We start from the raw sequence: 25,230 nt of genomic DNA on the forward strand, positions 1-25,230 counted from the left end.
TGTGTGTGTGGTGACAGTGGTTTTCTGTGGGGAGTGGTCGTTGCTTTAACAAGACTAAATGGAGCAATAAAAGAGAATTAAATACTTTTAAGTAGGAAAATAGTACAATATCGCATTTAAATCTGTGCAGAGAGACCACAAAACAGTGAGAGCATAAAGGAGAGAGGTTGCGAAGTAGAAAAAAAAAAAGAGGATATTGCTGCAGTTGTCTGAGCTCTGTTTCCAACAGAGAGCGCCGGTGCACAGAAATATTTGCCTGCACTTTTTGACACAATTTTATTATTCCACACAGATGCGAGGCTGTCTCTTCTCTGGCAGAGGTTTGGAGAGGGAGCCTTCATGTGGAGGCACAGATCCTGCTGTCTTTTCAACACACACACACATACACATCTGCGCAAGCCAAGCCTGCTGGGTTACAGGGTTCACAGAGCAAAGATGTGGGAGAGGCTGCGGAGCACTGATTTATGCATCGTCTTGGGACATGCAGCATTTATTAACAGGTTGGTGATCAACCTCGTCCATGAGCATTAAGGCATGATTCATTTAATTCCTGACCTTTACAGGTTTTAAAGTTTGTCTCAACAACAACATCACTTTCTCTCCCACAGCTGTTACAGGGACAGCAGCCTGTATTCTGCCATGTCTTCTGAATTGTGTGTCTCCCTGTTGCTTTATGGAGCATCAGAAGTGTCAGTGTGAGTGAAACTTTTAGTTGTGATATCTTCAGCTTAACTATTCTAGAGTCAAGAAAGACAGTTCATATCTGTACCATATCTTTTCTGACTTGCTCTGCACATCTGTATCAGTTCCCCCCTCCGGAAAGAGTGAAAGACATGGAGAGAGGAAGCGACCTTGATGTACTGGAAAATCAATACATCTTTACTTGCATGGCTTCCTCGCCCATATTACATCACAGTTACATCTTTGCGCTTATACCGTAATTCTGTTCAAGGCCAGACAGTATCATCCATGGCGTGCCTGCTGGACACCGCATGCAGCTGGAAGCCTTTAATGCTCACAATACTTATGAATATGGATTGATGAGGAATAATCAAATGCAGCCCGGTGTCAGCTGACCCGATCTGACCTGAACAAGGACACAAAGAGGATCTGATGGCTTTGGATAATCTGAATCTTTGATGATTAAAGCATCTACATGAAGTTGTCCGCCTGGCTGAGCAGATCCAACTTTGATCACAGACCAATAATAGATGAGCTGAAAGGAAAAAGGAAATACTGTTACCACTGATCTATACAGTCTGACAATAAAACATTTTAAAAATAGAGGTTTCTCCTGGATGTTTCAGTACGTGACTGTGTGCATGTGGCTGTTCCTTCATAGCGTGCAGGCATCTTCAAGCCAGCCTTTTTTCCACCACACTGAAAAATATGCGGGCTATTTTTGTACCAACTCAACCTGTTATCCATAGATAATACATGGAAGGTTCAGCATAGAACATTTAAATCCTTCAGACAATGTTCTGCCATCAGCAGAAAACATTTGTCTTCATCTGGTATTTAACGGTGCCCTGTGGAGTTTTCATTCAGTGTTTCTCGCCGAGAGACACCTGTAAAGCACTTATACAAACAGATTCATTTGTAAGAGGCACATCTGAATTATTTAAGACAATTTGTGACATTCATCAACTTTATCTACTTGGAATTTTCTTAAGCACAAACGAAATTTACAAGTGGTCCAGACCTGTGATATGAGTCATAAGCAGTCTTTCTTCACAAGGGGAGACACACTTGTTTGACTTTAAATTATTATGTCTGCCGATGTTCAACTGGTTTAAATATGATAAATGGTAAATGGTAAATGGACTGCACTTATATAGCGCCTTTCTAGTCTTCCGATCACTCAAAGTGCTTTTACACTACAAGCCTTATTCATCCATTCACACACACATTCATGCAAGGCATAGACTATTTCAGCGCTGATTTCTCTGACAGCAGCAATTGAAGCTGCACAGTGTGAAATTCTTGTTTTTACTCTTTGGGAACATTTTTTGTGAATGAAACTTGCCCACAAACGGAGTGGAACAAGCAGCCTTGGATAGCAATTCAAAGGATGATGATTATGCAGATGATCAGATCTTACACCTCCTAATGAACAGGTGGCGCTCATCAGGGTAAAATAAGCGATTTATTACAAGTTCAGGCAGTAAAGAGAGTTTGTTAAATCTGAATTGGAACACTCGTACGAGTAAACCTCACAAAAAAGAGAAAAACAGTAAGAGTTTTAGGATAAGAATGTAAAAATGTTCTTGTAAGCACATTGTAAGTATCCATGAGGTCTAACAAACATGTTGCATGAATTTCATTCTTCATAAACATTTTTAAAGCTGATTTACAAAGAAATTAAATCCTGAATTGTTCAGATGTGAATCGCACCACCCATGTGCTTGTGAATGTAAGTTCTCTTGCGCTTGCACGATACAAACCCAATGGAGACAACTCAGAAAAACATTGCTGCATCGTGCTACTAGTGGTCAAAAACTCCACAGGGTACCTTTAAAGGTGTCCTGTCCTGTGTTTTCTTTTAGACAAACAGACATGTTAACTAACAGTGTTTGTCACCAAAACAGATAAAAACAAGTGTTATCTGTTACACTGTGTGCACAATTATTAGGCAAGTTGTATTTTTGAGGATTAATTTTATTATTGAACAATTACAGTGCTCTCGGTCAATCCAAAATGTTAATAAACCCTCAAACCTGAATATTTAAGAAAGTAAAAGTGAGGTTTTCAATAACAGTCACAAGCCTTCCATTCATGGAGTCTGTCAGTTTCTTGATCTGTTGACGATCAACTTTTTGTGCAGCTGCAACCACAGCCTCCCAGACACTGTTCAGAGAGGTGTACTGTTTTCCTTCACTGTAAATCTCCCATTTAAGAAGGGCCCACAGGTTCTCAATAGGGTTTAGGTCAGTGAGGAATGGGGCCATGTCATTATTCTTTCATCTTTAAGGCCTTTACTGGCTGGCCATGCAGCGGAGTACTTCGATGCATGTGATGGAGCATTGCCCTGCATAAAAATCATGGTCTTCTTGAAAGATGCAGACTTTTTCCTGTACCACTGCTTGAAGAAAGTGTCTTCTAAAAACTGGCAGTAGGTTTCGGAGTTGATTTTGAGTCCATCTTCAACCCGAAAAAGGTCCAACTAGCTCATCTTTAATAATACCAGCCCATACCAGTAGCCCACCTCCACCTTGCTGGCGTCTGAGTCGAAGTGGAGCTCTGTGCCTGTTACTGATCCAGCCACGGGCCCATCCGTCTGGTCCGTCAAGAGTCACTCTCATCTCATCATTCCATAAAACCTTTGAAAAGTCTGTCTTCAGATATTTCTTGGCCCAGTCTTGACGTTTTCAACATGTGTCTTGTTCAGAGGTGGTCGGGTTTCATCCTTCCTTACCTTGGCCATGTCTCTGAGCACTGAACACCTTGTACTTCTCGGCACTCCAGGTAGGTTGCAGTTCTGGAATATGACAGCACTGGAGGATGATGGGTTCCTGGTAGCTTCACATGTGATTCTTCTCAAATCTTTGGCAGTTAATTTGCGTCTTTTTTTCTCAACATGTTTCTTGCGACCCTGTTGACTATTTGCAACAAAACATTTGATGGTTCTGTGATCACGCCCCAATATCTTAGCAATGTCATGAGTGCTGCATCCCTCTGAAAGACTTTTTACATTTTTTGACTTTTCAGAGTCAGTTAAATCTCTTTTTTGGCCCATTTTGCCTGAGGAAAAGAAGCTGCCTAATAATTATGCACACCTTGTTATAGGGTGTTGATCTCCTCAGGCCACACCCTCCCTCATTACACAAATACACATCACCTGATATGCTTAAATCCAATAAGCATTCAAGTTTATACAGCTTGGAGTTGGAAAATATGCATAAAAATGATGATATGGTCAAAATACTCACTTGCCTAATAATTGTGCGCACAATGTATATCTGACGCTTAAAGGTTCCCCCTTAAAGGTGTCCTTCCTCATAAATCATTTTCATTGGAAGAATTCAAAACCTACATTGTTTACATACATGTTTGCTTGTGTGCAGTTTTCTTTACTGCCTTTGTAGCCACATTGCTGTACTTTTTTTTTGCACATTACTATTACCAACTGTTGATAAAAGGTGCCTGCATGCTTGTACATTGCTCTATAGCACAACATTTAAAAAATCCACAGGGTACCTTTAATTGAGACTGTTCTGGATAGATTACACAACAGTGTCACAAAGAACTGCAAAAGGACAAATTAGCAGATTTTAAAAATGTACTTGAAACAACTCTAGCTATCTTAAAGGCAGAAAATTGTCAGAAACAGACAGCAGCAGCATTTCACTGCATCTTTAAGTCTTCTTTGTAAGTCTGTAATTTCTGTTGATCAGTAAAACAGGCAGGGATCTTCTATCTTCTAACACAGTGTGGGTGGTTTGAATCTTAATAAGTTACTAAGGCATAACTTTTTCTTCAGCAACCTTAACTTTTTTTCTCTCTCTCTCTCTTGCCAGGCGTGATCCAGCATGATGTCTTCAGTCTCTCCTGCAGAGAGAAGGTGCCAGACAGAGGCCTTGAGCAAGTCAGTCACTTTCCTTTTGTGTTGTTCAGCAAGAGTACATTCCTTCATTAGACTGCAACTCTTGACAGCACTTCATGCTTCCACAGCTTCTCTGAAAGCTGAGCGGTGCACAAGCACCACCTACACGCTGCTCATGCCTCACTGGCAGCTCAGTGCCATGGACACATACTTCAAACATTTAGAATAAACATATTTCCTTATACCACATAGTAACACCAAGGCCTGGCAAATAATTCTGCATTTACAAAACAAAGAAATTAAATTTCAAAAAAAGTGACCCATGAATCAGACAATGGAGGCTTGAATTGTGTGGCATGAATTCACATTTACATTACAATATGTACATTATGCTGAACCTTCACGTACATCTGTCACTTTGTATGCAAGACAGAAAACCAACTGGATTATCAGGATATAAAAGGAAACACTATAAATCATGTACATACAGTATGGTGGAAAGGCTGTATTCACTTGGATTTAGGGTGTGTTTGATATTAACAAAGAGTTTTGCTGGTCTATTTTGTGAAATTGTTCAACATAAAAATCATTGCACAGTCTGTAATTGGAAGAATGTTTTCCTGTATGAAAGCAGCAAGAAATATTTGATTTAAAGAAACAAATGTACAGTAAACAACACAGTGTAGAATCTGCAGCCAGCCTTCAACAGTGCTGAAGGAATCTGAGCCGAGATTGAAATCCAATCCACAAGGCCGTTTGTGATGTGAACCTGGGAATCTTTGATGCCTGATTCATAATGTAACATTCCCTCAGGTACTGAAAGACTACTGTGCTGCATTCATCCCAAAACAACAGTCAGATACAATAGCAATGGCAATGAGAAGACAAAGAGAAATCAATGTGATGTAGAAATCGGGTTCTGGTAGTTACTGATGGATGATAAAAATGTTGACTGTTTCTCTCTTTCTAGGGGCTTATAAAAATGATATCTACGGGAGGAAGTGAAAACAATGAAAACATCCTTATGGAAAAGGATTTGGGGCTGAAGTAATCTCATAACTGAAATGCTGTGACATTAGATTAGAAATCCAACTAGCAGCATTGGTCAGTTTTGAATGTGGTCCAACAATCAGCACTTTTATCTGTGGGGTTGAGACTAACCAACAGAGGGCTGTGACTTATGTGTTTAGAATTTAGGCAAAAATGGTACACAAATGATCTACTATACTCAAAGCCCCAAAATTATGATAACATATGCCTTGGCAAAGAGGAACTCCGTTGTCTCTAGCAGAGGCTGTTCATCTGCAAAATCATTAACATATACAGAAAGCCATTTAACCCACTTTTTGAGGCAGTGTTTTTTCAATGTCCCTATTATGTGTTTAATTTAATATTGCAGTTCAAAGTTGGAGAAATTGTGAGAGAAAAAAATGGTCAAAATCGAGGCAGTAGTATGGGTCAAGCTCCAAAAAACACTGGATGATACATTTCCCACAATATAACTCACTAGTATCTTTCCATTAGACCTCCCCTGCCTGGTAAAGCGCCCACGTTTCAATCCTTACGCCTTCAGTTTATGACACAGGCCACAAGCCCAAGCTGACATAACCCTAGTGACATCACTATGACAACATCAAGGTTATATTTCACACTTTAGAAAGCTCGCCAGAGCCACAGAGGATAATAAACAACTGTTCCCACAGACAATGTGGTAGTCTCCATAAAGATTAAATTGATCTTCATGTATAAAAATTGTTGAAGTGCCCTTTAATTTGATTAGTGTTATGGTTATTAGTATCAGTCAAAAGTTTGGACACACTTTCTCATTCAAAGGAATAGGAAAGTGTACTCTATGTCCTCTGTATTTCTCTGCACTCTGGATTCAAAAGAAGAAAAGAATTATTAATAAGATGTGACGAAAGCCAACACACAATATCTGCTACTATTACAGGTTGAAAGGAACATTTTTTTCTTCTTTTTTATGATACTGAAATTAATCTTAAAAAAAAAAAAATCCAATTCAGACATTCTCATAAAAGATTAACTATGGTTGAGGTAGCAGAGTAAAGACCACTGAAGGGAAGTTACATTTACAAAGAAGCAAACACACAGTCAGCGTAAACAGAGTGAGAAAAGTATTAAAGTCATAAAAACTGATAAAATCCAGACATGCACAAGAGAGCCAAGGAAAGTATGAGTGCACAGCAAGACGCAGGTTTGCTTAGTCACACAAAAATAGTGCCGTAGATCATAAAACTTTCCATGAATATGTGAGTGTTTGGCAGTTTGCATACATGTGACAGCAGATTAGATCAAAGGAATTAAATGATGAATGGGTGAGTAGTAAAAGAATCCCACTGCCCATGCACAACAGTAAATTTAGAGAGTCTGTATCCAATCATCACATACTCTGGGCAATGGTATATGCACATGGTTATATATTTCCTCATCTTCAGCGGTGGAAGGAGAACACTGTCACATCAGCACAGAAAATGATCCCAGTGTCAGATGATGCATTGTATCAATTTCAGATGGTCGCTCAGCTCATGCAGAAGGAAAAATAATTAAATCACAACCTTTAATAAAACATAAGGAAAGCAATCATACAGTATGTGAAACTCCATCTGCAGACCATGAGGGAAATAACTCACAAAAAAAGGAGAAGTGATGAGAAATTATAAGTAAAAATGTATTTGTCTTAATTAGCCTCTCTGGGCTATTTTGTTTTACACTATGCTGGTAACTGATTGACATTTTCTTCGCTCTAACTGGCCACTGCATACAGTACAGTGACCCCAAGATGGCAGCTGTTTTCCTCCTCTGGAATGGCAAGGATGACTTGTTAGACAAAAAGGCAGCTTAATTAGGCTTTCTGTTCATAGAAATGATGAAATACCTTCCAGTATTTATCAGAGACTGTTCCACAGTGGTCACATTGAAATTAAAAACACCAGTTTTTGGTGACCTTTAGCTTCACAGGCATACTGCAAATATTTTTACACCATAGGTGTTTGGCTTATTCTCTAATGGGCGCAATTTATTCAGCTGAGTTTCAGTGTTTAATGCCACTTGGACACGTCACAGTGACTGCTGCAAAGCGAAAACATCCTACAACTGCATCTTTAACCGCACAACTATCCTTGTTTTCAACTTGAACATAAATAATTTGTTTTCTGTAGTTTTTATGTAAAGTTATGTGAAAAAACTGACACCGGCTACATATGAAATCGGTCTACAGAGCAGAAGATATTGCACTGGGAAATAGTTGCAGCTGCTGGATACTTTTCATTTATTTTCTATCACAATGGGTTTCTTATAAAAATGTCAACTTCAAGTAGAACTGGTTGTTAATTTTTTTGATTGTGGTGCCAACATGATACCTTAGTTTCAGTACCAAAACAATACTTTTTTGAATAGCTCACATTTCATTCCGTACCCAAAAAGTACTAAAGCTTGATGTACTAAAGTTTAACGTCAACAGAAAAATGTCCATAACGCTTTAAAATAAACTAAAAACTAAAAAGCAGTGGATGTGTTTTTTCCTTGATGGCTTTCACCACATTACAGCAGAAGGTGGGAAAGAAATCAGGGAGAAAAAGCAAGTCAGGGCAAGATGCCAACATGTGAAATTACAACTATTGATCCCTGGTGCTGGAGAATGCATTCCCACTGTGTTTGAATGCATTATTAAAGAGATACTGTTCACCACAACAGGTGGACACTGGCCCAGCAGCACGGCTCTGCAGAACCTCAGTGGTACTCTGTGCAGGACTGTGATAAGAGCTACTGGCAGCTGTTTGTGTGAGATTAGTATCTCGAGTGTCGAAGATTGTTGTGCTGTCATGTCTAGCACAATGACTTGCACAACAAATAACCATTTCATCCAAACCCTATTATTATTTCATACGCACCATGGCTAACAACATTATAAATTCAACAGCTGTTACAGCATTTTTTTTTTTTTTTTTTTTAAATCACAGCATAACTCAATATGCTTACAGGCTGAACTTGTGGCATGCAGAGGAAAATGTTAATTTGAGAGAATAGAAAGGCTACAAAACAACAGTGTTCTGCTTGAGCAGGGGTTTCTATGCCCGTAGGAGGAGAGTTGAGGAGTGAGGAATACAGGGACTAGTAGAGGTGATGGATAGAAGTGAGGTATGTTTCAGAGGAACGCAGACAAGTGAAGGTTTTTCTACTTCAAGCATATGGCTTTGAGACTTGTTTGTGTGGGAAGCACTGAATAATGAATTCATAATGAGAGCCAGACTTTGGACATTTTGCATTGCTCCTTTGCTCCCACAGGGTAGAAGATGTCTAGGCTTTTCTGCTTAAGTATACAGTACATACAGTGGGATTAACTCAATCCAAACAAAAATATAAAAAAATTGAAACTACAATTCAGTTGTTTGTCTATTCTGCTCATTAATAATTACAACATCTGAGCAAGTGCTACAGTTTTGGCAAATTACTTTTTCTGGGAAGTAATATAGATATAATTAATGCCCTTTGGAAAGAATTGGAAGGCGCAGTGATCTATTATATGTAATTACATAACCAGCATATATTTACCAGCATATATTTGATACAGTATGGTGATGAGAAAAAAAGGTTGTTCACTCACATTTCTTGCTTTGCAAGTTAGGGGACTCTGACAGGACCAGAGTGCATGGCTTCATGTTGCATAACATCTAATAAAGTTTCAGAGTTTTTTTTAATCTGTTTGTATTTTACCCATGGGAAACACAGCTGACTATGCTGGTGTTACTGCTGTCCAAATGAGCTGGGGATGAGAGAAGGAATTACTGCTGAATATCAACAAAAATATTAGGTTATGAGTACAGTATATTAAGCATGTTATTTATATGCCTACAAAGTCAAACTTCTTGGTGTGTTTCACTGCAATTATTGCATTACTTAAAGGCCCCATGAAATGAAAAATAGATTTTCCTAGTTTTAATCCTGTGTCCCTGTGTTTATTGTTATTTATCTCTTGTTATATGTCAAATATATGTCCAAAAAATATCAGTATTAGAGTATTTTTTACATCAAAATCCTTGTCTTTTCTCTTCCTGTAAAATGGTGCGTTTACAAATGTTGATCCAATCAAATGTGACTTTGGGCGAGAAGCTAACCACAGGCTAGTAGTCATATAAAACCGCACTTCATTATTTGATTGATTTGATTTGATTTATTGATGATTGGGACAGTGTGCGGTTTTAAACATTAAAGATGCACTGCACCGCAATTAGCTGGAAGCTAATTTGCATCCGTAGTCCCCCACAATGAACACATACAACAGCACAACAACAAACAGTACAAAGCAAAAAAAACACAGAATACAAAATACAAAGCTACACACAGCAGCACATCACATACACCCACAATGTCAATTAGAAATTAATAATGTAAACTTGTCAAATTAAAAGCAGCTACCTGCGCTAATGAGAAGACAATACATGGAGTTTAGACTCAGTTGTCACACAGCTGATTGGTCTTTAGTAGATTTTTTAATTTGGCCTTGAATGTATTGATTGAACTACAGTTCTTCATATCATCAGGTAGGGCATTCCACTCAGTTGTGGCTTTCACAGAGAAAGCTGACTGCCCAAATGCAGTGCGACAAAATGGTCTGGTACAATCTTGTATAGAGGATATTCTGGAGTATCTAATAGAACTTACTCAGTGAGTGTACACAAAATCACATAGTGGAGGAAGGGCCAAACCATTTAAAATTTTATAAACTAGGCACAAATTTGAGAATAATCTAAAATTCTCAAAGCTCAAAAATTTCTCCAGTACTCTACAGTGATGGAAATGTATTGGCTTTTTGTGGGTCATGGTAGCTAACAGAGCAACATAGGAGATAGGAAGAGATGTGTTTGGAAAATTTTGTTTTCATTTCCAAAATAATATGGCTGAGGCCTAATTCATTCATATCTCCCTCATTCTCCTCCTGATCTAACAGTTGAGGGAGGTGTGTGTGGAACCAAAAGTCCTCTGCAGCTCTGTATTGCGCAGAACTCTAAGCCCTGCCCACCTTTTTTTAGCGGTCCAATCAAATGCAAAGGATTTGACTTAAACCCCTCTTATAACTGTACACCGCTCAAATGTTCCGTTTCACTAGGAAAGACGTCATAGTACAGAAGCTAAAGACGCTCTAACTGCCATTTCATGGGGCATTTAATCCATCACTTTTCCTAAAAATCTTTGAATTTGTTACAGAAATCTCAGAAAGTTACATCACTTTAAAATCCACTTTTCCTCATGACTTTCATGCCACACTAAAAAGGCTTGAAAGAAATTACTTAATCCTGCACCTGTAAGCTTCATATTTGTTTTTCATAACATCAAATACAGCCCATCAACTTTGGATTATGAACAGAGAGTAAAGTAACTAAACCCCTCTCCCTTTTCATTCCTTTTAGATGTTGTTGCATCACTTAAAAACGCAGCATAATCCACAGAAAAGGTTCAGGGAACAATAAACAAACAATATGTAAATTCTGATAAAACAGTTATATCACATGTTATGACACTGTTTACTGTTCCTGGTACACTTTAAGATTATTACATCACTTTCACTGACTTCCTAAAATCAAATGGCTGTTATATAGTGACAAAACATACAGGAGACAACTGCAAACTGGAAAAATGATATACCGTAAAGGAAATGGTTTCATTTCAAGCTCTCACATGTACCATTTAGTTGCTTGATCATTCCCACCCACTAATGAAATGTGTACAGTAATACAGTGTATTGCACCAGCTCTTAAATGATCCTCTTGATAGGTTTTGCTGCTGTGAAATTAAGTCTTTCATCCTGGAAATTGAATTGGTCAGTCAGTGTTAATGGCACCTGCAGCTATAAAGCATTTAGCTTTAGGGACCTGGTGCAGATGACAGTAATTACGCCATGACCCACCTAACCTCCTCTACCTAATATCCTCTTGTCACATGCAGACTTTTGTCTCTCATGCTGTGCACCTCTACTCGTGTTCATCTTTCCAAATCAATTTCAACCTGAGAGCTGATACGTTTTCATTACTTATTCAATGTTTTCATTTTATTTTCAACATTAACTGAATAAATAAGAGCTGAACGGCCAAAGGAGAAAAAATGAAAGTGTCCGTCCTGAATAATAGATGCCGTAAATTGCTTGGGGACAGATTATCATTTTAGAAACTGAATTATTGAGATGATTATAACAGTGATGTAGAGCAGATCGCCACTGCATGAAGGCTTCTTTAGGAATAAGGTGTGTGTGTGTGTGTGTGTGTGTGTGTGTGTGTGTGTGTGTGTGTGTTTGGTTGTTAGGTTGATGGAGAAGGGCCATATGAAGTAGCTAGTTTATGAATTGAAAAATAATCTATGTTCTTTGAATTGGATTTACAGTGCATCATTACATAAACATGTCTGTTAAAAAAAGAAAGAGAAAAGAAAGAATAAAAGAAAAACGACATGCGTATTTGTGCTCAACTAAACTGAATGCACACACTAGTCACGGTTGAACTGAACAGAGGGCAAAATGCACAAATAATTGCAAACCGAACCGCGTTTACAGTCGTTGTTCTCTGTGATAATGTGATGTGGTCGGAGCTGTCCTTGGTGCTGAATCTGCGGCGACTCTACCGACCGCAAATTGCTGCAACTTCTGATCTGCATCCACCTACAGCGTGCGTGTGTGCGTGCGTGTGTGTGTGCGTGTGTGTGTATGTGTGTGTATGTGTGTGTGTGTGTGTGTGTGAGTTTTCTCTGTGTTCCTGTGCGCAAAAACAAAACAAACACAGCTGGCTCTTTTGGCGCCTCGCCACGCAAGCAACCCTCTTCACTGCCCACAAATCCGCGTTTTCCAGATGAATAATACACGGCAAGAAATGACAAATAGTCGAAGTGATGAAAGATTTAAACATGCGGGAGCCTGAAAGCAAAATGGGTTTCATCTCTTGAATGTGACGCGGCTTCTGGGGCCGATTAAACAGGGACAGTGCGATTCCCTCCCCTCCGGTCGTGATGCAGTGAACCTGCTCTGCGCAGAACCAGGCTGGCTGTATAAAAACGGCTGCACTTGCACAGACGGATTACAACAAGAGACACAAGCGAGAAGTCACTGCGGCTCATAAACCAAATAGAAAAAAAAAAAGAAATCACAGCCCAGCACAGGCGCCAACATGGAGGCCACAAAGAACGGAATCTATTGGAGACTTTTTCTATTTTCATGCCTCTTTTTGCAGAGTTCATCTCAAGACTTTGGCGGGCAGACCCAGTTCATTTGCACGTCTGTACCCAAGGATATGGACATATGCTCGGCCACCTTGCAGAACAGTGTGCCTGGAGAGGACTTGAAGAGCACTGTTATGCAGCTGCGGGAGACGGTCTTGCAGCAGAAAGAGACGATCATGAACCAAAAAGAGACCATCAGAGAACTGACCTCAAAGTTGGCTCGGTGTGAAAGCCAGAGTGGCGCCGAGCCCGGGGACGCGCGGCCAGGGGGCAGGAGGAAAGAGACTGGGACCAAAAACACAATGGGGGATGTATCGAGGGGCCCCACTGACACTTTGACGCAACTATCACAGACTTTACAGTCGCTGAAGCAGAGATTAGAAAATCTTGAGGTAGGCTGCTGCTTCTGATGAATTTTCTACACTTTGGGCGCAAAGCTTCTTCAACCAAATTAAAACCACTCTTGTTGAACATCAATCTAACTAACTAAATAATAATAATAATAATAATAACAATAATAATAATAATAACAATAATAATCTAAAGTAATTCGTGTCTCTGATTGTCAAATTTTCATGTCATTTCATTTTGTGAGCGCCCTGTGGCATGAGGAAAACAGAACTTGCTAGGGGAAAAATGAAGTTGCTTGTCCCACTGCACTACGCTTAGATAAAGAATATCATTATGAAAAAAAATATATATTCTCTACATTGAGCTAAAGGCTTATCTTTTTCCCCTCCTAACAGCAATTCAGCAGAAGTAACAACTCTGTGCAGGCGAACAGCCTCAAAGACCTGCTCCAAAGTAAAATCGACGACTTGGAGAAGCAGGTGTTGTCCCGAGTGAACAGCATCGAAGAAGGGAAGCCCGGACTCCGGAATGAGACAGAGCAGCGTGGGAGAGTGGAGTCCACCCTCACGTCTCTACACCAGAGGATCACAGACCTGGAGAAAGGTAGGCGGACTGAGGTGGCAGGCTTCCACACAAAAAAAGTGAAAGGAGATCTGGGAGGGTTTGGTGAGTGGAATGACTGATTCATCAGCATGAAGAGGAGATATCAGATCGCCACAGTGTAGCAAACGATTACATTGGAGAGCTGAAAATAAAAAAAAAAATCTCCTCTTTGCGAAGGCTATCCAATTTCGCATCATAAGCTGTTATGACCTCAGCAGTCAATTTAATGTTTTACTCATCCGCATAAAGCTGCAGCAGCCAGCATATTCTGCTCTAATTCATGCAGATTAAAACATTGCAAACACGCAGTGAACGAACTGTCCCTCCATTTGCTTTGTGAGCCATTTGCGCAAACTTGAACCATGACGCGCTCTCGGTTTGGGACAGCTCTGCTCTCCTGCAGCAAAACAACTTGTGAGGTGTGGAGGGAGACGGGGAACAAGAGATGAAGGTTAATAATGTCACTGACTCATGTGATGTGCTTATCGAAGCGAGATTAAAATCGACTCTGGAGCGTCACGATTGTGGATTTGTTGTGTAACGTATAATTCCCATGTAAATCCTCAAGATGTGTGCGTTAGGAATGATATATCTGTGTTTAACAAAATGAAAAAAAACAGCACTAGTGTACAACAGCATGAAACTTGCATTGTATCCATAGTGCCAACACGTTTTTTTATTATTTACTCACAGGTCAGAGAGAAAACAGGCCTTTGGATAAATTCCAGCTCACGTTCCCGCTGAGAACCAACTACATGTACGCAAAAGTGAAGAAGAGTTTGCCTGAGATGTACGCCCTCACCGTGTGCATGTGGCTCAAGTCCAACGCATCCCCGGGAGTGGGCACACCTTTCTCATACGCAGTTCCTGGTCAAGCCAACGAGCTTGTCCTCATAGAGTGGGGAAACAACCCAATGGAGATACTCATAAATGACAAAGTATGTCTGCATCTTTGCTCTTATATAACACTTATTGGTTCACTGTAGCAAACATTCACACCACGTCTGTGCTTTAACATCTTCTATGTTTGAAAACCCCTTAAAGGTTGCAAAACTGCCTTTCCTGATCAATGATGGGAAGTGGCATCATATCTGTGTGACCTGGACCACTCGTGATGGTGTTTGGGAAGCTTTCCAAGATGGTGTCAAGAGGGGGAGTGGAGAGAATCTGGCACCATATCATCCTATCAAACCTCAAGGCCTGTTGATCCTTGGTCAAGAGCAGGTAAACACCAACACAACTTTTTTTAGTTCCTCTTCTAGAGATATGTCATGTCAGCACCATGTTTAATCCACAAATCAACTACATTAGAAGGGCATCTTTATCATTTTATTCCCTAAGGACACTGGATGTTTTGGGGAAGATGTAATGCAGGGAGGGACAATTGACAAGTGTAGAGCAATCACTTTTTAAATACCACAGATTTATATCATGATACTGGAAATGAGTTAACAAGGTGGAAAAGTAATTTTTAAATTCAATTTTCAAATCCAACCCCCTGCTGTAATCCACATAATAAGATGTAATAAGGTGATTAGATCTTTAATTGGGACTCATCAAGAATCCCAGTGGATGGATGATGCATATTCCTCATTCAATTTATTCAGTCAAAAAAAAAAAGAAAAAATCCAGATAATCCGAGTGGCAAATTTGTTCTTTGCATGAAGGACTTGATTAAATCCATTTGTCTTCACCACAGGACACACTCGGAGGAGGATTTGATGCCACACAAGCTTTTGTCGGAGATCTGGCAAATTTTCACATCTGGGATCGGAAACTATCGATGGGAGAGATTTATAATCTAGCGACTTGCAGCAGCAAAGCGCAAGTTGGCAACGTTTTTGCGTGGATGGAGACGAGCCTTGATATTTACGGAGGTGCCTCGAAGTGGACATTTGAAGCTTGTCGCCAGCTCAACTGAACCGCAGGGATGAGAGGATCAATGAACCATTTGTTACAGCCACTGTTGTCACAGCATCAGTAAACTAATTTGAGAGATCAAGAGGTGGTTATTTCAATGAATAGCATCTGGATTTGTTATAGATATTTGAAAACATCATTCGTGGACACATTGATAGATTTTTTTACCAGATTCCCTTTGTGGGACAGGTCACCGGAAATGGACACTTTGGCATCCTGTGGTGCTTGAATGCACATCAGGCCGATCTGCAGCGGATGCCACTCCAGAGGGCACAGGACGCTCTCGGAGACCAAAATGACAGGCCAGCATCAAAAGTACAGTAGGAGGTTCATGTAGTTCTTTAGTGGACAGATGTCACGCAATTCAACAAAACGACTGACTTTGTGTTTTCTTTCTTGACTGCCAGGGATTTTCACTGTGAAAATGGACAAGGTGGACTTCTTTAAAAGGACTGTGCTTTCAAGAGGTTATGAAATAGACAACATTGTTTTTCTGTCACTATTCTTTCTCTACCACCACCTGCTTGATGTGATTTTTGTGTAAAGAATGACATATTTATTGCCAACATTCGAGCCTGAGTGCCTTGGGCTGTTGAAAAGAATCTCAGCACATTCATTATGATTTGCAGAGTGTTTGTAAGTTAGTGTTTATTTTCCTGTAAATTAATTTGAAAAGACGTAAAAAAAAAACCCAACAAAAAACACTTTGAACAAGGTTGGATCAGAGCGTTTGTTGTAAAATGCAATTCATTGATGACAATGGCACATTTTGCAGATGTTTGTACTTCAATGGGAATGTTCTCTGTACAGTAACAGCATGTCTTAACTTCTGTAAATGCTGCGTCAGCATCTATGATCTTTGCTTTTACTATCCTACTTTTGGGTTGAGATTTTATACTGTATTGTTATATGCTTAAAGCATGGCAGCACCGACAGATGAAAAAAGTTCTAGTTTTTGTAATAAATTGTGATACTTGAATCATATACAAGTGTAAACATATATTTATTTATTCTAACAAGACATTAAATTGAAGATTTGAAACTTTGCACACTCAGTATGATATACAAATCTTATGAAATATAGTCTTAATTGGACACACGGGGGCGCTACAATTAAAGTTCTAAACTTACTTAAATGGATGGATAGATGGATTTGCATGAACATTTGTACACATGTTCTCCTGAGTGTGCAATACGCTGTGAGTTTGAAAAGTGGACCACCAAGTTTTGGCAAAATTTTTGGTTTATTTTTTTAATCATTTGCATCAAACTAGGTGAATAGCCAGAGGGCCTTAAGATAGCCATAGCCACAATAAACAAATGCATTCATATTAGTGGACATGGTTTAACACGTAACCATAACCATAGCTGTCTAATCAACAAAACAATTCTTTTTTTTTTTTTTGCTGGTGAGACCATGTCTGTTTGCTAATAGTATAGCAGCATTTTCACATCAACTAACAACAGACAACAGAAAGAACAAGATAATGTCATAATTCCTTTAAAAATTAGGCCAACAGACAGTAAAAAAAATGTGAAAAAAACTGATTGTTCCCCACATGATTTATTGTTTTGTTGACCAATTTGTACCTCTCTTTGTAGCGTCAGTGTACCTAACAGTACTTGGTTACTATGGAAGAGCTATACACAACAGTAACTCTAAGGTTTGAGCCACTGAATTTAAAACTGGACGTGGCCAATCACTTTAACCATTGATCTTTCATTAAATTCTCATAAAACTTGACTCAAAGGTATGAAGGGGCACAAATCACATCTTCAGTTAATTCTACTAAATTCAAACGTGATCCTCTTCAGTGACTCAAGGCCCATACGCGAGTCTAGATTTGACCTTTTAGGGGAAAAAATACAGCTAGATAGCAGAATATGCAAGGTGGTTTATTCTTAGAAGCCCCTCACCATATACTTCTTAAGCAGGTGGTGACAGAATTATGAGATATCGTCTTTAATACCACTTAAATAATGACAAACAAAAAATGGCAACTATAGTATTTTTTCAGTTGATACAGGTGCTCACTATGAATGAGATATATCTAAATATATTTATCATATAGCCATATGCCAGTGAATTTTAACTCGATGAGCATCCATCACTTTCGAAACCTCTGTGTTTATCATAAGTACAGACGCCCTGTGCAGTGTCAGTGTAACAGAAATATATCTGCATGTGGGATTTGAACTTTTCATCCGGTGTCCAGAGCAACAGAGACAATAAAGAAGATGAAATAAATCTCCATGGTGTTGAAGTTAAAAGGACCCTCTGCAGGTGTAGACTCTAAACACCAGCATTTAAACCAAACGGAAACTTCTGCAAATGGTTACGGAGACACTAATCCATGTACACAGACTGTAAGTACACACACTATATTGTAAACAAATGGCTATTTCTGTCAACAAAAGGCTGACGTTGAGGTCATACATCTAAGTATATACAGTTTCTCTGCAAATGAATCATAGCTGACACCGCTCGCATTAGAGGATGCAGGGTCTGAAGGTCCTCCTTTTGTTGTTAGTGAGGTTGTTTGGTCCCACCACAGTTGGGTCATATGTCGCACTAAATTGGTTTCTATTCTCCACCCTCAGAGGTAGAGGGACGTCTTCACATCAATAGGTTTTTCCCCAGACACCACACCAACTTCAGCTCATACCTATCGCACAGCCATTACAGACAGCTAGTGTGACACATTTGGGCTTGGATTTCAGTGCAAATCCTTTTCGCGGAGAAGTAAATGTCACTCGCAGACACATCTCCATATCCACATACACACAGAAGCACACACAAACAGTATGATCTCTTCCCGAGTGGCCGCTGGAGACTTCGTTAGAAATCGACTTCCACTCCCTTATCCACATCCACCTGGCCTTGTTGACCTACACACCAGGTTTGTCCGAATCAGGTCTTTTTTCCTTGACCTAAATCTTGACCCAGATCTTGTCAGGTATATTTTTGGCACAGCCAGATAATAGCCAGCCTGTTGACCTCTTCCTAGCTTTCCTGAGCCCTAATTGGTTTGTGTCTGCATGCACTCCGGTCCAAATTAGCTTTGAGGAAAGGTCAGATAAGAGGGAAGTTTTTTTTCTCCACCAAATCTAGTTCCTCTTATTTCATTCTCCGTCTGCAAAGCACAAAACTGATTTTTTTATCTTCTTCCGTGGAGAACTTCCTATGTTGTTGTCTTCGAAATGACATGGAGGAAATTCAGTGGATAACAAGCCTGCTGCATGTCGCCAAACCTTGACAGCAACCAATTTCATGGTTTGGAGCTGGATTCACCAGTTGTGGGTAATTGCTGCTCCAAACACAGGTAACCATATTCATGTTGAGGTGGAAGATGCATTTGTTTCCACTCACACACATCAACAAGCATTCCTGTTCACAGTGAAAAGAGATCCTAATCCTTTTCAAAGTAACGATGACATAAAAGTCTTGAACTAATGACCTTGGTGCATAGCAAAAATTAACTGATAAATATAGATACAATGAGAATTAATGTCAAATGTGTCTGACAGTGCCCAGTCTGCGCTGACTGTGGGGAACACTGTTGGATGCTGACACTCGCTGTCATATCATTAACTAAAACTGCAGGCTGCCACTTAGTAAGCAACCTTGTGGTTAATTTCCTCACACCATTGAGTAAGCATTATGTATGAGTACAAGGTTACTTTTTTCATGCAAACATCATAATGTTGTCCACAAAGGTAAGACTCATACCCAGGATACGGATAGTATGTGTCCTCAAATTGAGTCAGTAGGTTTAACAAAATATAGCCAAATGATAAACAATGATCCATGGCCGGATATTAAAATCCATAAATTGAAATCCAGGCATTTTGATGAGTAGGTGTCTGCTATAAATCCAGATGTTTGCTCCTGGAATGACAGGTGTCAAAAGTGCCCCACTGTGCGCTGTTAAAACACTGATGGCACGGCGCTGTGAGTGACTGAACCAAAAATATATAATAACAGTCAGTTTCAGTTTGCAAGATATGGCTAGTGGTTTTCTATATTTTTCTTGTTGTCAACAAACCTCATGTGCAGAGTCAAACTAACAATCATTTGACCTTAGTTTCAACTATTGTGAGTGTATCCTAAGCCTAATATATCTTATTCCTCTGTATCGTAGACCTCTGTTGTTGTCCAAAAAATATTAAAAACACATTGGTGAGCCACACTGTTGCACTGGGTGACATGTTCACAAAGAGTTTTGGGCACATTAGTGTTTAGAAACCACCCCAAAGACTAATAACAGTGATTGCATGGCAACACAGTTCCATTTATAGTGTTTTGCTAGCTTGTTGTACCAATATCACAACCTCTTGACTTTGTATTAAAGTTATTTACAATGTACAATGTAGTATGAAGTCAAAAAGATATAATTATGTAGGAACTACAGAACTACTTTCCAGACACTGAAAATGTGATGCTGTTGACAGTAAGAAAAATATAGAAAATCTCCAGCCTCATCCTATAATGATATGACAGCAAGCAGCATTGAACATTCTGTAGGTGAACCACACCTTTAATTGCTGCTGTTGGTTGAAAACTTCTGTACTTCGTTAATGCTGAGGTCAACAAGTGTCTGTCTAAAGTCTGTCTAGACCTGCACAACAGATTCACATCCTATAGATATTATAGAAAATACTAAAAGGGCACTTCAAACTATTGTAGGAAATAAGCACAATTTCTGTACACTGTATTCTCTAAATGCAGAGCAATTATAGATTGTAAAACTTCCATATTGTTTTACTAATTTGCAGGCCTAAACCATGCATAGTAATTTGGGATATAATTAGGGAAAATCTGAATTCAAGGTAACCAGTAACCTGGATAATGTTACAATCATGCAGAGGTGTTAATATCCAGGATATGTCCCATATTATATCCTGGGCATGATTAAAACCAGATGCAACAGGGACTAGTGTGCATACAAAGGTAATAATATACAGGTGACAATGATATGAGACATAGCGAAGGATGAGTGAATAAATTTAGATTTAAAGTAATGAAGCATTATAAAATGATTATTAATTATTTCAACAAAAAGATCAGTCCCCTCAGGGGTGCCAGTGGATGTCTCACCTAGGGCACAAAAATGTCCAGAAGAGATACAGGTTTTTTCTCGGTATTCAGGGGTGAACAGACCATAAGTTACAAAGAGGACCTTCAAAAGCCACTGTACTGTAGCAGCGGGGCAGTAGAAAATATCCGCTACCCACAGACTGCTCACTGTGCTTTATAAGGCGAACACATGAAACGTGTCATCAAGTGGCTGATGAAAAATTCATGATGAGAGAAAGAGAAAACAAACAGAAACTCTATGTGGGTGTGAGAGAAATGGAACTGTCCCACTGATGCTAAATAAGAGCAGTTTTTGCTGAATAATATAATATTGGTGACACAGGCAATCTGTTGATTAACTTTGTTTAGAGAAATGCATTTTTAATGATAAAAAGATTATCTGCACAAAGTAGGAAATCTGTGATACTTATACACTGTGGGATCAGTATCTTTTTATTGGGTGTTCACTGCAAAAATGCTGAAATGTGTTTTTCAAGATTTTTGCATTTGATGGTTCAGAGTGGAGAGTGGAAGGAATGTGATTTATAAAGTGTTGGCTATGCGATGTCCTTTCTACCCAAGTCTGAACCAATTCTAAACTTACATGTGCTACCGTACAGCTCATGAACTCTTTTAATTAACTGTAGTCATTTGAGCCACTATAAATGTCACAATACAACAGAATGATGGTCTGTTTTGAATGTGTTTTAAAAAGCTACTGATGGAGGTTAGGCCATTGGTTGTTTGGCAAAAAGACGAGAGGAGTTTGGCTTGCATGGTGAAACAAAATATACATGAGGCACACATCCATACTTGTCCTTAATCTCAGAGCTACTTCAGCGGCTGTCAGGGAGGTGCTCAACCCTCCGTGCCACTGAATGAATAATTGATTTCCTCCTGACATGGGAAATTCCCTTCCAGAGTATCACCCATTGAGCCTCAGTCTACATATATGTGAAAAATGTCCTTCCTCAAGGGAAATGCAAAAAATAAATAAATAAAAAAATCTAGGAGAGATTATGTTGGACTATAAGTGTAAAAACTATAGCTGCTTTTGTATGTATTTTGAACACGTATTATGAACTCTACAGTGTATACTTGGGATACATACTTGAGACACAAGTGAGGCAGTGTTGTGTCTGCTGGAAATTCAATATGATTATCATTCCCACAAGTGCTAAACCAGCTCTTATATCTCATGACAAGCCAACACAACCACAAAGAAAGTGTTATTACAGTTTGAAGCTTTAATGTTTAACATTATTTATCAATGTGGACACTTACTCTAGTTGCTCATTATCTCAGTTAATTCAACAGACTCTACACACTATAGTGCTGCTTGACATAATGTCATTCTCCAACTGGATTTTGGCTCTTCCCATTTGCCAACTCACTACCTGTGTGACAAAATCTCATCTAAAAGGTCCACTTACTAGCTTTTTTTGAGCTCTCAGTTACATCTAACAATCGTCAGTGAATGGAACTGGTTTAGGTGCCATTACGCCATCATTAAGGAATAAATGTCATACAAAGGTGAAAATAAATCTCATACAAAAGTGAAAAATGAATTTCCACATTGAAACTCAATGAAAACTCGATGTAAGGGTGTTTTATATTCCTGTTTTGTGGTGGAGTTTACAGTTCAAAGCAGAAACTCTTTGACTGAAAAGGGACATGTAAAAGAAAACTGAATAATAGGTTATCATTTGATGTATTTCTTGAATATATCATACATGTTACAGATAGTGTTTAAGTTCAGTTTAGTGTTAGTTTGTGTTTCACACATGTTTTAAATTCCTCTGTGCTATGTCTATTCTAAACTTAGTTCTTTGCTGTGTAAGATGAGGCAGTTGTGTGTTTAACAGTTAAGTTTATTCTGTTATACCCTTACCTGAGCCAGTGATAAGATAAACTATAGTTATGTAGATGTTTATGTGTAAAACTGATAAGCTTTTAGAGGATAGTGTGGTTTGTCCTTAATTTAATATAGTAGTAATGTTATTTTATGATGCTACTTGGTGCATGCTTATGTACTGTCATATATGGTCGTGAAGAAAGACTGTTCCTAGGTTAGTTGAACTTTTGACTTATGTTTCTATCTGAGGGTTGGTTGCTGACCTGTAAGGTTAGTAAACAGATGTCTTAAATTCTGAGTAGTATTTAAGGGACTGGTTAAGTGCCAACCTTTCAGACAAAGAAAAGATAGCTAGGTGGTATGTATCTTTGTCTCCAGAACTATGATGCATTATACTTCTGATTGCATTATTTGATTACATTATTTCATAACCTGACAATGCTCTCTTAGCACAGAATCTGCAGCCAGTACCCTGACATAAGCTTTGCCACTGAGCAGTGTGATACCCTCATAATCAGCAATCCATCCAGTTCCCTTAAAAAAAAATAAAAAAAAAAACTGTTCTCAACCTCATGGCAACAAAAACCAGAACACCCAAACAGTATTCCAACAACAACATAACAACATCCCATTATTATTATCACAAAGTAAAACTTTGAAAGTGTAAACTTATGTGGTCAGTACATCTCCTTGGAGCACAGTTTCTCTTGTCTAAGGGATGGCAGAGCAGATTAATGGTGTATCCAAACACTTCCTGGCAGCCTTCCTTCCTTTGGCTCAGCGCCACCCTCTGCAGCTTGTTGCCTTTGCTCGCTGATCTAAGGGTACGGTTTGCATTTTCCTATCCAATGATAAGAAATTAGGATAACAGTATTGTATTTCAGTGTATTGGTTACAAGTAATAATGTATTGTGCAATATATACATTTTTGACCATTTAGACTTATACTTACATATACATAAATACAGCACAGTGACATTAATCTGGAAAAGCAAAAGAATGTGTTTAATATCTTATGTTTAATATGATAAATCACACACCACACACAATAATTTTGTTAATCAGTTTAAAATCAATCATGGCCAAAGTGCAACTGATTGCACTGTCAAACTGCTGCTCTTTCATAATATGAATATATTGTATTATATTGGTGTGAAAAGTACTCACTTTTAAATTTCCACCATCCTTCAAAAGAGTGTCATGCAAAGTGGGAAATATTGGAGCCGCAAAAATCCCTCCACTTACCCTGACTGCAATTACCACTAGGATGCTAATGTCAATAATATTTACCATAAATCTGACATGACATTAATACTGCATAATTCTATCTCCTCCTCATCATCAATCTACCTCCCTCCCTCTTTTATCGCCTTCAAAATGTCTCTCTCTCCCCCTCTCTCTAACACTCCCCCTCCTGGCAGTCTGCCATGGCTCAGCTTTATCCACAGGCATCTTGTGACAGAAGCTGGCACAACAGGAATATTTTTTCATGAAGATACCACAATCCCGCACCCTCTGGGACGAATGCCAGGGGCTGTTTTCCATAATCAGGTCAATCACAAACAGCTACCGCAGAGCCCTCCATCCCAAATGCCCCAGGTAGAGCAGTGCATGGAGGTCTGCTCTGTGTGTGTGAGTAATTACTGAGAAGGTGGCAGCAGTGCTAAGGTAAGCAGTGACGAAGGCCACGCAGGTGTCCTAACCTAACCTGACTGAGCAGGTGCACCATGAGGCAGCAAATTCAAACGCAACTTTATTTTTAAAAAAAAGCTCGAAGTCATTGTCATTGTTGGACGGTAGTAATAAAGTGTTGTCAAATCACATTTCAGCAGAACAAGAAGGATATTTCTGTGCAGGAGTGCAACTTTAAATTGATGACACGTGTTAGAGGATACAGTTTGCTTTTTTCTGGCTGTGAAGTTCGATATAACGGGAATCAAGGACAACGCTCCTAGATTGTAAAATATTGAGCTGCTACAGAGGAATTCAAACATTGCAGAGGTTGTACTGAACTATTTGTGGTTGTGTTTCTGTGTGACGTTCAAGTGTTTATGTAGGTGCAAACAAATAAATGAAAGGGTAACAGCAATAGTGAATGGATGGAATTTCTGTCAAGGTAAACTGCTTTCTGTCAACACTTAATAGCTTCAGTATTTGCACCTGACTTTTCAGCCTTTTGAATAGGTGTTATGATCACACATCTGTTCCAAATAAAGAATATATGTTACGAAGATTTTTTTTTATCCAGCAAAACAAAGATTGTATAATTTTGGTATGTACAGTAAAAGCAAAACTGTAACCTCTTTTGTGTATATTTTCATTTTGATAGAAGCATAATGGCAAAGCACATTTACAAAAAAGAATGATTGCACAGAGAGTTGCGTCTTGACTCCAAACTCTTCACTGCAAAACAGTTTTGAAAGACTTTGTTCTAGCTCAAAAAGGCAAGGACAATACTTAAAAGTGATATATTTTTTAGAGATTTTAAGCACTTTTCAAGGGATTCTGTCATATTTCTGGTCGAGTTTCTGGCCCACCAGGAAAACTCTCATTATTTCAGACATCTGTTTGCCTATTGTCCCTAACCAGTGCCCAGTCTACTAATCCATGACAATGGATAAATCTGGAATTCAACATGCTGAAGATTGCTTTTTCAGT

The 25,230-nt window shown here is 39.0% G+C and overlaps 1 protein-coding gene and 1 long non-coding RNA gene across 3 annotated transcripts in view; one reads left to right on the top strand and one right to left on the bottom strand.

Moving 5' to 3' along the window:
• The window catches only part of LOC137168173 (uncharacterized), a 106,608-nt gene that overhangs the window by 45,388 nt on the left and 35,990 nt on the right, over positions 1–25,230 (bottom strand). The window lies entirely within an intron of this gene.
• nptx1l (neuronal pentraxin 1 like) lies at positions 12,367–17,794 on the top strand. The gene is made up of 5 exons (XM_067570901.1): positions 12,367–13,158; positions 13,513–13,720; positions 14,414–14,658; positions 14,765–14,944; positions 15,420–17,794. Exons 1-5 carry the CDS (start codon positions 12,715–12,717, stop codon positions 15,639–15,641), a joined length of 1,299 nt encoding a protein of 432 aa, XP_067427002.1. The 5' UTR covers positions 12,367–12,714; the 3' UTR covers positions 15,642–17,794.

Source organism: Thunnus thynnus, chromosome 17 (genome assembly GCF_963924715.1).
Source record: "Thunnus thynnus chromosome 17, fThuThy2.1, whole genome shotgun sequence".
Lineage (NCBI taxonomy): Eukaryota > Metazoa > Chordata > Actinopteri > Scombriformes > Scombridae > Thunnus > Thunnus thynnus.

Excerpts from the sequence above, each read along its gene's own strand:
- nptx1l (XM_067570901.1), top strand. The coding sequence starts at position 12,715 with ATGGAGGCCACAAAGAACGGAATCTATTGGAGACTTTTTCTATTTTCA. Across the intron at positions 13,159-13,512 it reads AGAGATTAGAAAATCTTGAG|CAATTCAGCAGAAGTAACAA; the intron begins GTAGGCTGCTGC and ends CCCTCCTAACAG. Across the intron at positions 14,659-14,764 it reads AGATACTCATAAATGACAAA|GTTGCAAAACTGCCTTTCCT; the intron begins GTATGTCTGCAT and ends AACCCCTTAAAG.